Genomic DNA, 17,648 nt, shown 5'->3' on the forward strand with positions numbered 1-17,648 from the left:
CAGGAGCTGGGGAACTGTGCGTGAGCTATGGCAGCTGCCAGGGTGGAAGGAATCAGACTTTGGGGTGTGACAAGAATCGCTTTGGGCGGGGGGCCCATGGAACCCAGATTCCCTTGGAGAGGTTGGGAAACCCTTGTTTGAGCTCCCTATTCACCTCCTATGTCTATGTAATGAAACCTCCCACATTCCGCTTCAGTGCTTCCGTCATATATATACCGCTTCCTCCAGTCTGAATATAGATATTAGATATTATAGCCGCATATTACAACCAAGAACTAGGCAGGACTCATTTGGCTGCAAAGATGGAACTGTTAATTTGAACAAGAATACAGGCTTTTATACACTTGAGAAGGAGGTTCCCCCTCCTGATCATATAACCCTAACAATACAAACTGTAACCAGAAACGTAAATTAACATGAACCAATTAACTAGTCATTTTACCAGCCTAGGTGACTCAGAGGTCTGACCTTTCAGGTCAGACTTGCCATCTTCTAGCTCAGAAGACACAATACACATTATCACAGAACACCTTCACACAATAGCAGGAGCCCCAAGTAGCAGACGGACCGGTTCCTACATTGAAGACCATGAAATCCATATCTAAGCAATGCTTTGATTAATCAGGTATTGCAGATGGCATGGGAACAGTCTACAAAACTCTTACAATGTGCCATCATTTTCTCAGTCACCCTGTGCCCCTAATAGACACAGGGTAACTTAGACATAGGAGGTGCATGGGGAGCTGAAACAAGGTTTTCCCAACCTCTCCAAGGGATTCTGCGTTCCATGGGCCCCCCCGCCCAAAGCGACTCCCGTCACATGGGGGACCTCCGATCTCTGGAACTCCATTACGAAGTGTAATACTTGGTGTAAGTAGCGTTAAATAGCGGGGCAGATATAAATCTTTTTATAAGCAGTTATAAGTGGAAAAAACATTCAGGCTCATGCATAGGCCCAACCATGACTGGTACTCCTTGAGGTCCAATTTGTCTGGCTTTAGATCTGGTACTAGTGAGCCCTAAGGGGTTAAGATGGAGGATGCCTGGCCTGGATTTCGGGAACACAGAGATGGCTCAGCTGTCCTGATGATTGATAGATAAATCCCTTCTTGTTTAATAACTAATGAGAGGAGGACAGGAGAAAGCCGTATTGCAGATTATTACTACAAACCCAGCGGCAGCAGAACGAACTGATGGCTATCAGACTTAATAAAAGAAGACAGGAGGCTCTCTGACAGATAAGTGTGATTGGACTGGACTCTGGTCACCAGATACATACAGAGTGAGCTCCTCGTATCAGTCCCTGGGGAAAAGTTTTTATTAAACTTTTTCATGAGAAATTACTGATGGCCAGAGCAAGATTTGCTGCAATGTGACTTCATATTATAAAGAGAGAAAATAGCCTTACATCCTTTTTATAATTCATTTTTAAAAATAATTGTGTTTTAGAGTACACCTAGTGTAGGTATCCTTACTCTATCTTTATAGCTATCTTCATATTATCTTGCTGCCATCATTGTGTAATAAAACTGAAAATAGGAAGGGCTAGTTAATGAGTTGGACAGTCGGAGCTGTGTTGCATTATACCGGCCTTTCTCAACCTTCTTACCCCAGAGGAACCCTTGTAATAATTTCTTAAACTACTGCTAAAATTAAATAATTGGGGGTCAGTGGGAAGAACACCCCTACATTGGCGGTCAGTGCCAAGAATGCCCCTTACATTGGTGGTCAGTGGGAAGAATGCCCCATACATTGGCGGTCAGTGGGAAGAATGCCCCTTACATTGGCGGTCAGTTGGAAGAATGCCCCTTACATTGGTGGTCAGTGGGAAGAATGCCCCTTATTTTGGCGGTCAGTGGGAAGAATGCCTCTTACATTGGATTTCGGTGGGAAGAATCCTCTTTTTACATTGGGGGTCAGTGTTAAGAATGCCCATTACTTTGGGGGCCAGTGGGAAGACTGCCCATTACTTTGGGGGCCAGTGGGAAGGTTGCCCCTTACAATGGGGGTCAGTGGGAAGAATGCCCCTTACAATGGGGGTCAGTGGCAAGAATGCCCCTTACATTTGGGGGTTAGTAGGAAGAATTCCCCTTAGATTTGGGGGTCAGTAGGAACAATACCCTTTAGATTTGGGGGTCAGTGGGAAGAATGCCCCTTAGATTTGGGGGTCAGTAGGAAGAATGCCCCTTAGATTTGGGGGTCAGTGGGAAGAATGCCCCTTAGATTTGTGGTGTCAGTGAGAAGAATGCCCCTTAGAATTGGGGGTCAGTGGGAAGAATATTTCCCTTTTTTATAGAGTGCTAAAAAATTCACTGGTGTCATGCAGCTGGCTCTGCCAAGTTGCATTAGACTTAAATTATGGATGCATCATCAGATGGGAGGTCAGTTAGCCACAGCTCAGGAAACCCCTATCAACTTTTGGAGGAACCTTGGCTGGGAATGGCAGCATTTTACACTATCTGTCCAACACTGAACTTGATATCAGCAGGTGGTTATCACATATTGTGCTTCTGCTATTTCATTGTTCTGGCCTGTAATCAGCTGAAAACTCTATTCCTAACTGTAAAAGAGGTAGCTTTTGTAGGGTTGGAGATTGCGCAGGACTGACTCAATTGATGACGAGTCAATGTTTAGGTGGTGGTTGGGGCAGACTGGAAGGGTTTTCTTCCGATATGTTCTGCCCAGCTACACTGGAGGGAGGTGGCAAGCCCTTTTTGGGGACTTGGGCTGCTGCCTCTGGGTTTCAGCCTTGAGGACTGTTTTGCGTGTACTAGTAGAGGTAGAAAGAGAGGGAGCGCCCGATATCCAATGGAATGCAAGTCGAGAGGTGGATATATAGTTGTTTATTAAACGTGTCAACAAGTGATCAAGCCAACGCGTTTCAGGGAAAAAGCCCCCCCCCTTCATCAGGGCTGCTACTATTTGTTGACTGTAAATAGAGAAGGATCCCAAATGAGGGTGTCTGTGCCACCAGGATCGGTATGATCTGTGTTTGCAGCGGCAGCATAGAGCAAATTGTAAAAGAGAGTGGCGTCAACCCCTTCATGATGTGTGGCGGGGTACTCCATATGGCTGACAGTATGTGGATCCCCCCTCCATTTGACTGAGATATGTGCTTCCAGTGAAGGACACTGGTAATACTATGGCACACAAAGACATTTTAGACTATTGTGTGCATTCTACCTTCTGGTAACAGTTTGGGGAAAGTCATGACTGTACCCCAGAGCTTCATAAGGACCTGGTTTGACCAGTTTGGTGTGGAGGGGCTCGAGTGGCCTTCAGAGTTCTTACCTCATCCCTACTAAATAGCTTTTGGAGGAGCTTGAGTGGAGCTTGAGGGGCCTTTGGAGTTCTTACATCATCCCTACTAAACAGCTTTGGAATGAATTGGATCTCAGGTCTTCTCATCTAGCATCAGAACCGGACCTCACAAATGTTCCTCTGGGTGAATGGGTACAAATTCCCACAGACACCCTTCAAAGTCTTGAGGAGAGCCTTTCCAGTGAATTGGAGGCTTTTTTTTTTTTTTATAGCCGTAAAGGGGGAACCAGCTGTGTATTAATGGTCATAGTTTTGTAATGGGATGTTCAACAATCTCATATAGGTGTGTTCGATGGGTTTCAACAAACATTTGGCTTTTATAATGCAAGTGAATCACACAGCTGAACAGAATCTAAAATATTTTTGAACTTAAAGAAGGTCACATATGTAGGTTGGACTTTTCTGCGTAGCTGAAGTTGAGCTTTAATGACAGGTCCCCTGCTGAAAGTTCACGTTTCTCAGCTGTCCTGGCGAAGCCCAGAAAATGCGTAATGATTGAAAATGGTAAATTCGCTTATTGTTATCAGCTGTGACGCAAGTATGTGCTGCATTCCAGTCTTGTGATCTCACACCTAGTCGTCTTCTACACTGTGTCACACAGTAGAAAGCTAAAGGCTTGAGGATTTCAGGGATTTGTCCCGTTTTGGTCAATATATTTGCATATCTTATGTCTGGGCTAACATTTTTGTGATTAAACCAACCTTCGCAACATGACTTCCCCTCTTAGTTGTCACCAGAACAAGTGTCCCCTTTGGAAGATTCCCCTTCGCCTCCTGTTCCTCAAACAACTCAAATTTTTATATTTCCTATCACTTTCTATCCTGATGACAATGGCCACCATGGCAAATAGAGGAAGCGCATATCCCAGCAGGACACTGACTGTAATAAAAAGAAAAACGAATAATTGTTCTACCCCTTCTCCACTCCATTCATATATTTTTTTTTTTTTTTAAAGTTCTGCTTTTTTTATATTTTGACTTAGGTTTGCTTTGGGCCGAAGAGTTGTTAGTAGAAAATTTTAATACTGGTGTTCGGCTAAGATGCTTGAGGATCATTCTGAAAAAAGAAAATTAAACATTTTTGAAATTTCCAATCCCATCTTTTTTTAAATTTCCTAATAAGTGATCCATGCCACTTCTTTTGGTATCCCACTCAATAGTGCCTGTGTGTAGAGGCTGTTGTAAGCTTTGTGCTGCTCCCTCTCTTCATTCACAGCCCCGTAGCACAGCCGTCGCCAACCAGTGGTCCGTGGACCACTAATGGTCCATAAGAAAATTTTGGTGGTCCCCAGGGGTTCTGCCGCAAATCAACTAGGTAGCAGATGTATGGCGTCCAGTGTTTGCAGCGGTGTTCCCAATGCATGCTGACAGCGTCTACTGTCAGTGCGCATGGATACCCGATGCCTCCTCTGTAGTTCCGGCTCTTGCGAACTCAGAGGGAGGTGCCGGGAGTAGTGCAGAGAGCAGGAGGTAAAGGAGGGGACTTCCATTGACAGTGCTGATCAGACTGTGGGAGCTCAAGCACATGCTTGAATAAGGAGGTGGTGGAGGTTTTCATTACATAGTGATGTGATCACTGGGTCTATGTTCTGCTCTATACCAGTGTTTCTCAACTCCAGTCCTCAAGGCGCCCCAACAGGTCATGTTTTCAGGATTTCCATCAGATGAAATGGCTGTGGTAATTACTAAGGCAGTGAAACTGATCAAATCACCTGTGCACAATAATGGGAAGCCTGAAAGCATGACCTGTTGGGGCGCCTTGAGGACTGGAGTTGAGAAACACTGCTCTTTTCAATGCAGGTAGATCATGGCTGGTGGGTGGGACAACAGGGGGCTGTGCATTTATTTTTGTATTTTTTACTGAAAACATCACATCACCCTGCCTCAGTACTTCTCTCAAGAATGCAAGCAGTGGGCTGGCTCTTGGGGAGAGTCATGCAAATAATCAAAACGCCTTGAGGGGTAGGTGTCAGTCGGGAGTAGTGGACATCCCTAGGCAGGCTGTATTTGGGTATTTGTGTTTGCTGAACCTCCGTTATTGAAAGAACTGCAATCCAATGACTGAAAGGGGTGGGCCAGGGACAGTGAGGTTGGGGAGGAAAGTTTTAGATGATGCTGGATGTCCTCCAGCTAGGAAATGAGATGGGCTCCATCTAAATTGCTGCAGCTTATAGTGCACATTCTCTGGACTCATTCTATCCTGTCAATATCTCTTTTAAATAAAAATTTTACCCGGCTTGTCACTGCCTTGTCCTTTTCTGGGGGTTTTGCTGCCATTTGTTAACTTTTAAAACCTTCTCCTTCTCTTGTAGATAAATTCAACACGTATGTGACACTGAAAGTGCAAAATGTTAAGAGTACGACGGTGACGGTGAGAGGGGACCAGCCCTGCTGGGAACAGGACTTCATGTTGTAAGTGACATCCTCTACATTGTAACCAATGATGAGACTTGGACACACAGCTTATAATCAAATGTGTTATCTGCCAAGTGTGTGTGTGTGTGTGTATATGTGTATATATAATATGTCTAGCTTAGAGGTCTACCTAAGATCCTAAACCATCCATTCAATTTATGTCCAAGCAGATCCTCACACCACATGACTGTTGGTAAATCTTAATGAGATTGTACAATGTGATTATAGTGTGTGTGTCACTTTGGGGAGTGTGAAAGTCAAGCCTAGTACACATGGGACTGAACGTTGGGTGGCATCGGCCAGTTCAATAGAAACCAGCCAACATTTGGCCCAATGAAAGGATATAGGGTTTAGTGACGTAGGGTCTGTGTAGGATTGTGTAGGGTGGAAGAATGTTCTGTAGGATTGTGTAGAGTGGAAAGATTGGAGGGTTAATGTGGGATGGTGGATGAATGTAGGGACTGTTTAGAACTGTGCAGGGATGTAGGGACTTTGTAGGTTGAAAGGATGTAGGGTTTAGTGGCATAGGGTCTGTGTTGGATTGTGTAGGGTGGAAGGGTGTGGGATCTATGTAGAATTTTGTAGAGTGGAAGGATGTAGGGTTTGTGGGATGGTGGATGGATGTAGGAACTGTGTAGAACTGTGCAGGTATGTCGGGACTTTGTAGGGTGTAAGGATGTAGGGTTTAGTGACGTAGGGTCTATGTAGGATTGTAGGATGGAAGGATGAAGGGTTTAAGTAGGATTGTGTAGGAGGGAAGGATGTAGGGTTTATGTAGGATGGTGGATGGATGTAGGGACTTCTTAGAGTGAAAGGGTGTAGGGTTTAGTAACATAGGATCTGTGTAGGGTGGAGGGTATATGCAAGACTGTGGAGTGGAAGGATGTGGGGTCTTTGTAGGATTGTGTAGGGGGACAGGATGTAGGGATTATGTAGCGTTTAGTGATTTAGGGCTTATGTAGGACTGTGTAGGGTGGAAGGATAGGGGGGGTATGCAGGACTGTGTGGGATAGAAGGATGGAGGGTCTAGATGGGACTGTGAAGGATGGAAGGTTTATGTAGAACTGTGTAGGATGAAAGGATGGAGGCTTTATGTAGGATGGTGGATGGTTGTAGGAACTGTGTAGAACTCTGCAGGGATGTAGGTACAGTGTAGGATGAAAGGATGGATAGAGGGCTTGGTGATGTAGGGTCTATGAAGGATGTAGGGTTTATGTAGGACTGTGTAGGGTGGCAAGATGGAGGATTTATTTAAGATTGTGTGGTGTGGGGGGCATGGCCTAGAGCGGCAAAGGATAGGACGCTGGTGACCTGAGCTCCGCTGGTTTCATACCCTGGAACGACAATCCTGAGACCCAAAACTGCCCGATTCTTACAACCAGATATCACGGAGCCTCCCTGGATCATGTCCAAGCAGAAAAAGAATACGGGCGCGGTGGCCAAACTAGATAAATACCGGCAATTAAACTAGGACCCCCCCGGAGCAAGATGGTGGGTTCTTTCTACAACTAATGTACGGGAAAATGCCTACTTACCGTATATGTGGGTCCGCTCCCTCTACCCCCTCTGGCAGCCCGATAAAGCATAAGTTACACCGGCGCAGCCTGTTCTCCATTGCATCCTGCTTTGGCAATAGTTGATTGACTTGTAGTTGCATGCTGTCAGAGGTGTTTTTTAGTGGGGGGAGGGAGTCCTCTACATTGCTCAGGTGGGTCTCTGTGTCAGTGACTGTATCCCTTAGCTTCTGGAAACATCAGCTACGGTGCCGACATCGCGGGGACTCCAGGACAGGTAAGTGTCCTATTGTTAAAAGGCAGCAGCTGCAGTATGTGTAGCTGCTGGCTTTTAATTTTTTTTTTTTTTTTTTGGGCGGAACACCGCTTTAACCTGCTGCAAGGAAGAAATTGGAACCCTACAGTTATTTCAGGAACATCTTTTTATTATCCCCTATATGCTGTTTGTGGTTTGAAGCTCTTCCCGGCTGAAGACACCACACCAAATCACAGAAGAGCTCACTTCTTAGTCCTATGCTATGTTTTATTAAACAGCGAAGTTTCGCCCCTCCTTACTACACATGCCACCTGTGTTGGAACTTATTTCTAGGCATGCTGACTCTCGCATCCTACCAACTCTTCGTATGTATAGGCCTATTGGTTTTAGTTAGTGTCCTATGCACATTATGGCCTTTTTTTATATGCTTTTTTTTCACAGGTTGGACAATGTTATACAATTATTGGAAATTTGGGAATTATGCCCGCACAAGTTGGGAACAGTGCATGGAGGGGAGGGAGATTATGTATTATAAGCTGTTTAGAGACATGCACATGTGTTACACGCAGGACAGAGAAAAATGGTACTGTAAAAAAATCAGATATGTTGATGAAAGTGATGAGCACCCTGGAGCCTCCAAACTCTTTTTTTTGCCCTATGCCCCCCTTACGTTCCTTACCTGGAATGTCCGGGGCATGAACAACAAAATTAAAAGGGTGGCTATTTTCTCTTTCCGTAAAAAAAGCGCCGATATTCTAGTACTGGTAGAAACGCATATTGAAGGCCGATTTAAAGCTAGCTCTTAAACGCACTTGGAAGGGATGGGCATATCACTCCGTATACACCACCCACTCTCGAGGAGTCTCTATCCTCGTAGCAAAAATCCACCCATTTTGAGCTCTGGGCTTCTGAGATTGACCCATTAGGCAGGTATATGTATGATCAGTCTGGCTTTATGCCAGGTAGGAATACACGTCCTTTAACCTCAGAAGGCTGTTTATTAACCTGCAAACTCCACATGAAAATGTGGGATCCAGAATGGTCGTTGCCTTGGATACCGCCAAGGCGTTCGACTCGGTAGAAAAATTCGGATTAGGGCCTACATTTATCAAGTGGGTGCAATTATTTTACCAGGCCCCTGAGGCTAGAGTGCTGGCAAATGGGTGGAGCTCAGACAAATTTCTCCTCACTAGGGGCAACCGACAGGGATGCCCTCTGTCCCCACTACAGTATGCACTTGCGGCGGAACCGTTAGTGATAGGCTCTTACCCTAATATAGTTATTGATGTTACAATAAAGATACTGTTCAAAGTAAAAAAATAAATAAATAAAAAGACCGTGTGGGGTGGAATTATGTAGGACTGTGTAGTATCTATGTAGGACTGTGTAGGATGGAGATTTTATATAGGGCTATGTAGGATTTACATATGTACTAGTTGGAGTAAAGGAATTAGTTGCGGTATACAACTGTGTAGGGTGAAAGGATGTAGGATCTATATACGATGATGTAGGGTCTATGTAGGATGGGAGGGATTTGGTTTGAGAGTATGGCTTTGTAGGATGGAGGACTATAGGGACTGTGGAGGAATGTGTAGAGTGGGCGAGATCTAGGATCCTATATAGGACTACATGGGGGTCTTTGCATGGGCAGTGTGGAGAGAAGGAGTTTAGGGGTGATGTATGGCTGTGTAGGGTTGGGAGGGGATGTAGGGACTGTGAAGGGATGGAGGTCTATGTATGGACTGAGTTGGTGCTCACCTGTGTAGGATGGTAGAATATAGGGTCCATACAGAACTATGTAGGGTCTATGTATGCACTTTGGGTTGATATGTAGGGTGGGAGCGGATGTAGGGACTGTGAGGAGATAGAGGTTTATGTTTAGACTGAGAAGTGATGCACACCCGTGTAGGTGGAGAAACGTAGGGTCTGTACAGGACTATGTAGGCTCTATGTATGGTATGTATAGACTTAAGGTTGATGTGTAGGGTGGGAGGGGATGTAGGTCTATGTATGGACTGAGAGGTGATGTGTAAGGTGGGAGGGGATGTAGGGACTATGAAGGGGTGGAGGTCTATGCATGGACTGAGAGGTGATGTGTAGGGTGGGAGGGGATGTAGGTCTATGTATGAACTTCGGGGTGATCTGTAGAGTGGGAGGGGATAGAGGTCTATGTATGGACTGAGAGGTGATGTGTAGGGTGGGAGGGGATGTAGGGACTATGAAGGGGTGGAGGTCTGTGTATGGACTGAGAGGTGATGTGTAGGGTGGGAGGGGATGTAGGTTTATGTATGGAGTGAGAGGTGATGTGTAGGGTGGGAGGGGATGTAGGTCTATGTATATGTATGGAGTGAGAGGTGATGTGTAGGGTGGGAGGGGATGTAGGTCTATGTATGGACTGAGAGGTGATGTGTAAGTTGGGAGAGGATGTAGGGACTATGAAGGTGTGGAGGTCTATGTATGGACTGAGAGTTGATGTGTAGGGTGGGAGGGGATGTAGGTCTATATATGGACTGAGAGGTGATGTGTAGGGTGGGAGGACATGTAGGGACTATGAAGGGGTGGAGGTCTATGTATGGACTGGGAGGGGATGTAGGGACTATGAAGGTGTGGAGGTCTATGTATGGACTGAGAGGTGATGTGTAGGGTGGGAGGGGATGTATGTCTATGTACGGACTGAGAGGTGATGTGTAGGGTGGGAGGGGATGTAGGTCTATGTATGGAGTGAGAGGTGATGTGTAGGGTGGGAGGGGATAGAGGTCTATGTATGGACTGAGAGGTGATGTGTAAGGTGGGAGGGGATGTAGGGACTATGAAGGGGTGGAGGTCTATGTATGGACTGAGAGGTGATGTGTAGGGTGGGAGGGGATGTAGGTCTATGTATGGAGTGAGAGGTGATGTGTAGGGTGGGAGGGGATAGAAGTCTATGTATGGACTGAGAGGTGATGTGTAAGGTGGGAGGGGATGTAGGGACTATGAAGGGGTGGAGGTCTATGTATGGACTGGGAGGGGATGTAGGGACTATGAAGGGGTGGAGGTCTATGTATGGACTGAGAGATGATGTGTAGGGTGGGAGGGGATGTAGGTCTATGTATGGACTGAGAGGTGATGTGTAGGATGGGAGAGGATGTAGGTCTATGTATGGACAGAGAGGTGATGTGTAGGATGGGAGGGGATGTAGGTCTATGTATGGACTGAGAGGTGATGTGTAGGGTGGGAGGGGATGTGGGTCTGTGTATGGACTGAGAGGTGATGTGTAGGATGGGAGGGGATGTGGGTCTATGTATGGACTGAGAGGTGATGTGTAGGGTGGGAGGGGATGTAGGTCTATGTATAAGCTGAGAGGTGATGTGTAGGGTGGGAGGGGATGTAGGTCTATGTATAAGCTGAGAGGTGATGTGTAGGGTTGGAGGGCATGTAGGGACTATGAAGGGGTGGAGGTCTATGTATGGACTGAGAGGTGATGTGTAGGGTGGGAGGGGATGTAGGTCTATGTATGGACTGAGAGGTGATGTGTAGGGTGGGAGGGGATGTAGGTCTATGTATGAACAGAGAGGGGATGTAGGAAATATGAAGGGGTGGAGGTCTATGTATGGACTGAGAGGTGATGTGTAGGGTGGGAGGGGATGTAGGTCTATGTATGGCCTGAGAGGTGATGTGTAGGGTGGGAGGGGATGTAGGGACTATGAAGGGGTGGAGGTCTATGTATGGACTGAGAGGTGATGTGTAGGGTGGGAGAGGATGGAGGTCTATGTATGGACTGAGAGGTGATGTGTAGGGTGGGAAAGGATGGAGGTCTATGTATGGACTGAGAGGTGATGTGTAGGGTGAGAGGGGGTGTAGGTCTATGTATGGACTGAGAGGTGATGTGTAGGGTAGGAGAGGATTGAGGTCTATGTATGGAATGAGAGGTGATGTGTAGGGTAGGAGAGGATTGAGGTCTATGTATGGAATGAGAGGTGATGTATAGGGTGAGAGGGCATGTAGGGACTATGAAGGGGTGGAGGTCTATGTATGGACTGAGAGGTGATGTGTAGGGTGGGAGAGGATGGAGGTCTATGTATGGACTGAGAGGTGATGCACCTCTGTGTAGGGTAGAAAGATGTTGGTTCTGTAGTCGGGAAGATCCAGCATTAAGTCTTGGCATACTCTTTATTATGTAAACCCTTTAGGGCACAATGTTGCCGGCTCTCTTCCTGGATACCAGGCTCATTGTTTTTGTAAATGGCATTCTTCAGTTGCGTGACTTTGTTGGCCATCTCATTGTTTGTACTCTGGCAATGACTTCACCGGAGTGGCTGGCATCCTTCATATTTACATATAACGTCAGCGGTGATTACGCCAGACTTGTAAACACACCGTCCTATGATTGTATTGGCAGCTCTGCTGTCACCCGTCATCTGGAGGCTCCAGTATATACACTGATCCGCATTAATAATATGACCACTGATAGGTAAAGTGAATACCATTGATTCTTGTTACAATGGCAACTGAATGTGGATGGGATATATTAGGCAAGTGAACATGTTGTCCCTGAAGTTGATAAAAGCAGAAAAAAATATGCAAGTGTAAGGATTTGAGTGACTTTGACAAAGGCCAAATTGTAAAGGGTAGGCGACTGGGTCAGAGCAACTCCAGAACTGCAGCTCTTGTGGGATGTTCCTGGTCTGCAGTGGTCAGGACCGACCAAAGGTAATCCAAGGACGGAAAAGCAGCAAACCGTCAACAGGGTCATGGGAGGCCAAGGCTCATTGATGGAGGTGGGGAGTGAAGGCTGGCCTGTGTAGTCCGATCCAATAGAAGAGATACTTGAACTCAGCTGAAAAAGTCAGTGCTGGTTCTGATAGGTCAGAACACACAGTGCATTGCAGTTTGTTGTGTATGGGGCTGTGTAGCCGAAGACCATCAGGGTTTCCAATGCTGACCCGTGTCCACAGCCAAAAGTGCCTACAATGGGCACGTGAGCATCAGAACTGGACCACGGAGCAATGGGAGGAGGTGGTTGGTCTGGTCTGATTAATTCAAAAATGGTTTGAGGAACACGATGAATTCAAGGTTGTTCACTCCAGATTTCAATCCAATCGAGTATCTGTAGGATATGGTGGAAAAACAAGTCTGATCCATGGAGGCCCCACCTCACAGCTTATAGGACGTAAAGGATCTGCTACTGAAGGCTTGGTGCTAGATACCACAGCATACCTTCGGAGGTCTAGTGAAGTCCATGCCTTGACTGGTTATGTTGGGTGGTCATAATGTTATGGCTGATCAGTGTATGTGACCTGCTGGGAAATGTTGGTGATGAAGAATCTCCTTATTCTTGGATTGTCTGTTCCTTCTATCCCCCAATATATTTTTGTTGTCAATCTCTAAGCATTTGAGTTCTCCCCCTCTTCCTGCAAGTTCTACATTGGCCACACACATTACAATTTTTGTCTTGCAGTTTTCATTGCTTTTTAATGATATTTGTGTTGCAATTTTGCACATACAGCATGACAAAATTGTACGATCTTCTCTCATCACCCTGCAGACTTCTAATAATACATTTTTGAATTTCTCGGTGCTGGAGAACTTTTGATGTACAAGGGTACTCTGCCATCTTGTGGTTGTTTCTGAGAATTCACATGCTACTCATTCTGTGAATTAACCACTTCAGCCCCGGAAGATTTTACCCCCTTCCTGACCAGAGCACTTTTTGCGATACGGCACTGCGTCGCTTTAACTGACAATTGCACGGTCGTGCGACGTTGCACCCAAACCAAATTGACGTCCTTTTTTTTCCTACAAACAGAGCTTTCTTTTAGTGGTATTTTGATCACCTCTGCGGTTTTTATTTTTTGTGCTGTAAACAAACAGCGACAATTTTGAAAAAACAATATTTTTTTACTTTTTGCTATAATAAATATCCCCAAAAAATATATAAAAAACGAATTTCTTCATCAGTTTAGGCCGATATGTATTCTTCTACATATTTTTGGTACAAAAAAATCAAAATAAGCATATATTGATTGGTTTGCACAGAAGTTTTAGCGTCTACAAAATAGGGGATAGTTTTATGGCATTTTTATTATTATTATTTTTTTTTATTAGTAATGGCGGCGATCTGCGATTTTTAATGTGACTGCGACATTATGGCGGACACATCGGACACTTTTGACACATTTTTGGGACCATTCACATTTATACAGCGATCAGCGCTATAAAAATGCACTGATTACTGTGTAAATGACACTGGCAGGGAAGGGGTTAAACACTAGGGGGCGATCAAGGGGTTAAGTGTGTCCTAGGGAGTGATTCCAACTGTGGGGGGGGATGGGCTACCACTGACATGACAGCGATCACTGCTCCCGATCACAGGGATCAGTAGATCTCTGTCATGTCACTAGGCAGAACAGGGAAATGTCTTGTTTACAAAGGCATCTCCCCGTTCTCCCGCTCCGTGACACGATCGCGGGCCCCGGGCGGACATCGAGTTCACGGGACCTGCGGGCACACTCACGGAGTACGTGGCGGGCGCGCACCCACAATGCCGCGATTTAAAGGGGACGTACCTGTACGCCCATCTGCCCAACCGTGCCTTTGTGCCGACGTACATCTTCATGCGCTGGTCGGCTAGTGGTTAAAAGCTCTGTACACTTTTGCTTTTGTTGTTTTAACATAGTATTACTATAGTTCTATTCCCTGTGGTGTTTGTTTGCCTTACCTTGAAATGATGAGCTCAGATGTTGTGGCTGCGGTTTGTAGTGTCATGGCTGATCAATTCCCCTTCATCTACAGTGAGGGGAAAAAGTATTTGATCCCCTGCTGATTTTGTACGTTTGCCCACTGACAAAGAAATGATCAGTCTATAATTTTATTTGTAGGTTTATTTTAACAGTGAGAGATGGAACAACAATAAAAATATCCAGAAAAACGCATTTCAAAAAAGTTATAAATTGATTTGCATTTTAATGAGTGAAATAAATATTTGACCCCTTCGCACAACATGACTTAGTACTTGGTGGCAAAACCCTTGTTGGCAATCAGAGGTCAGACGTTTCTTGTAGTTGGCCCCCAGGTCTGCAGACATCTCAGGAGGGATTTTGTCCCTCTCCTCTTTGTAGATCTTCTCCAAGTCATTAAGGTTTCAATGCTGATGTTTGGTAACTCGAACCTTCAGCTCCCTCCACATATTTTCTATGGGATTAAGGTCTGGAGACTGGCTAGGCCACTCCAGGACCTTTAAATTGCTTCTTCTTCAGCACTCCTTTGTTGCATTGACCATGGGTTTTGGGTCATTGTAAAGCTGGAATACCCATCCACGACCCATTTTCAATGCCCTGGCAGAGGGAAGGAGGTTCTCACCCAAGATTTAATGGTACATGGCCCCGTCCATCGTCCCTCTGATGCAGTGAAGTTGTCCTGTCCCCTTAGCAGAAATACACCCCCAAAGCGTAATGTTTCCACCTCCATGTTTGACGGTGGGGATGGTGTTCTTGGGGTCATAGGCAGCTTTCCTCCTTCTCCAAACACGGCGAGTTGAGTTAATGCCAAATCGCTCGATTTTGGTCTCATCTGACCACACCACTTTCTCCCAGTTCTCCTCTGAATCATTCAGATGTTCATTAGTAAACTTCAGACGGTCCTGTACATGTGCTTTCTGGAGTAGGGGGACCTTGCGGATGCTGCAGAATTTCAGTCCTTCCCGGCGTAGTGTGTTACCAATTGTTTTCTTGGTGACTATGGTCCCAGCTATGGTCCCAGCTATGGTCCCAGCGGCCTTAAGACCATTGACAAGATTCTCCTGTGTAGTTCTGGGCTGATTCCTCACCGGTTTCATGATCATTGAAACTCCACCAGGTGAGATCTTGCATGGAGCCCCAGACCGAGGGAGATCAACAGTTATTTTGTGGTTCTTCCATTTGACCAACTGTTGTCACCCTCTCACCAAGCTGCTTGGAGATGGTCTTGTAGCCCATTCCAGCCTTGTGTAGTTCTACAATCTTGTGCCCGACCTCCTTGGTCTTGGCCATGGTGGAGAGATTGGAACCTGATTGCTTCTGTGGACAGGTGTCTTTTATACAGGTAACAAGCTGACATTAGGAGCACTCTCTTTAAGAGTGTCCAGTCCAAACTACGCCAAATGTGGACGTGCAAATGTCTTGAAAACACATCTCTTCCCCTCACTGCTCTGCTTGCTTGTGTCAGATCTAGTTACTGAACCTGCACCAGTGCTAGACTCAGAGACCCAGGGATTGTGGGATATGTAGTTTCTTCACGGGAAGTGTCAGTGCTCAGACTGCAGACAAAGGTCATTAACCTGTGCAGTGTCATGTGTCCTGTTTCTACACAAACACCAGAATGTGATGATTTACTCTGAGTTGTGCGTACAGGACAACAAATGACACCATGATACCACATGATCAATGCACAGCTTATACAGCTGCAAAAACACAAGGTGCAGGTAGGTAGGTGTATAATCCCTTTAACCACTACCTGCCCGTGTGATGTCATATGACGTCCTCGGTTTGAAGTGGTTTTACCAGAATGATACCTGCAGGCATCATCCCGGTATGAAAAATTTCAGCTCGCAATTCCCTTATAAGCAGAAGTGATTCGAGTGGCTGAAAAAAATTGCGTTTGTAAAACCGTTGCACAAATACCGTGTGACATTCTAAATTGCAACACCTACCATTTTATTCTCTAGGGCGTCGCTAAACAATAAAAAAATAAATAAAATACATATATTGTTTGGGGGGTTCTAAGTAATTTTCTAGCAAAGAAATAAGGATTTTTACATGTAGGAGAGAAATGTCAGAATTGACGAGCACATACATAAAACCTGGTTTAGTAATTAGATTTTTTTTGGCCAGGTTTATAAAGGCCATTAAAGTGTTACTAAACCCACAACAGTAAAATCAGTCTGTATATGCAGTAAAGCATGCTTGTTATACTCACTGTGGAACCTAAGGGGCTAATCCTCTGCATTGTGTAAAAAGGCTGGTTGATCCTGTCTTCTCCTGGTCCTCCCCTTCTTCCACAGTCCCCAATCCATCTCCGGATAGTACAGAGCTTTGGGGGCAAGCCACACATGCCCTGTTTGGTGTGTATTCTTAGGAGGGTGCATGTGATTAGCACAGGGCCAATCAGCACTGTCCAGACAGAGGGTCAGGGAGTCCAGCATCCTCATAGGACAATCAGAGAATGAAAACTCCTCCTACAAGATTTAACCAGACACTGATAGAAGTCACAAGACTGCTATATACTGCTGATGAGAAAAAGTATTTATCAGTTTATATTTACTAAAATGATTGCATTTCCATGTTCTGTGTACTGTGGGAGACCGGATCTAGTGAATGCAGGGTCCGGGGTTTAGGAACACTTTACCTGCATTTTCTGATGAGTTGGTCACCTTTATTTTTTTTTTTTCTCCCTCCTGTTGTCTTGCTAAGAAAACCTGCCTGTCCTGATCCAGCCTGGAGGTGAGGAGGTCTGGATCATATGTTAATGAATCACAATACAAATCTGCTGTGATTTTATATTGTCCGGGGTAACGCAGAAGATGCGCAGCATTCTAACAATACAGGGTCCAGGGTAACGCAGAAGATGCATAGTATTCTAACAATACAGGGTCCGGGGTAACGCAGAAGATGCATAGCATTCTAACAATACAGGGTCCGGGGTAACGCAGAAGGTGCATAGTATTCTAACAATACAGGGTCCGGGGTAACGCAGAAGATGCCATTCTAACAATACAGGGTCCGGGGTAACGCAGAAGATGCCATTCTAACAATACAGGCTCCGGGTTAACGCAGAAGATGCGCAGCATTCTAACAATACAGGGTCCGGGATAAGGCAGAAGATGTGTAGAATACAGGGTCCAGGGCGAGGCCAAACGTTCAGTTAATGTGCTCCCATACGGGGGATTTGTTTGGGTCCTTTGTGTTCCTCATTGGACACCAGGCATCAGACAGACTCTGATCTAGGCCCAGATCTGAATCTCCACGCCTGCACTACTAAGCAGCCTGTGATGTTATGCCGAATTAAATAGATACGAACATGTCACACTTTAAAATTGCGCCCGCTCGTGGAATGGCGAGAAACTACGATACTTAAAAATCTCCATAGGCGATGCTTCCAATTTTTTACAGGTTACCTGTTTAGAGTTAG

The 17,648-nt window shown here is 45.5% G+C and overlaps 2 protein-coding genes across 2 annotated transcripts in view; one reads left to right on the plus strand and one right to left on the minus strand.

The window, feature by feature from the left end:
• Nucleotides 1-17,648, minus strand: part of LOC141130885 (protein unc-13 homolog B-like) — a gene marked incomplete in the record, with an annotated part of 525,591 nt that overhangs the window by 468,241 nt on the left and 39,702 nt on the right.
• LOC141130901 (protein unc-13 homolog B-like) overlaps nucleotides 1-17,648 on the plus strand; it is a 49,198-nt gene that overhangs the window by 14,533 nt on the left and 17,017 nt on the right. The window contains exon 2 of the mRNA XM_073618171.1: nucleotides 5,633-5,732. Within this exon, the coding sequence (XP_073474272.1) occupies nucleotides 5,633-5,732 (100 nt within the window). The remainder of the gene's footprint in view (nucleotides 1-5,632; nucleotides 5,733-17,648) is intronic.

This window comes from Aquarana catesbeiana, linkage group LG01 (genome assembly GCF_042186555.1).
Source record: "Aquarana catesbeiana isolate 2022-GZ linkage group LG01, ASM4218655v1, whole genome shotgun sequence".
In the NCBI taxonomy this organism is placed as follows: Eukaryota; Metazoa; Chordata; class Amphibia; order Anura; family Ranidae; genus Aquarana; species Aquarana catesbeiana.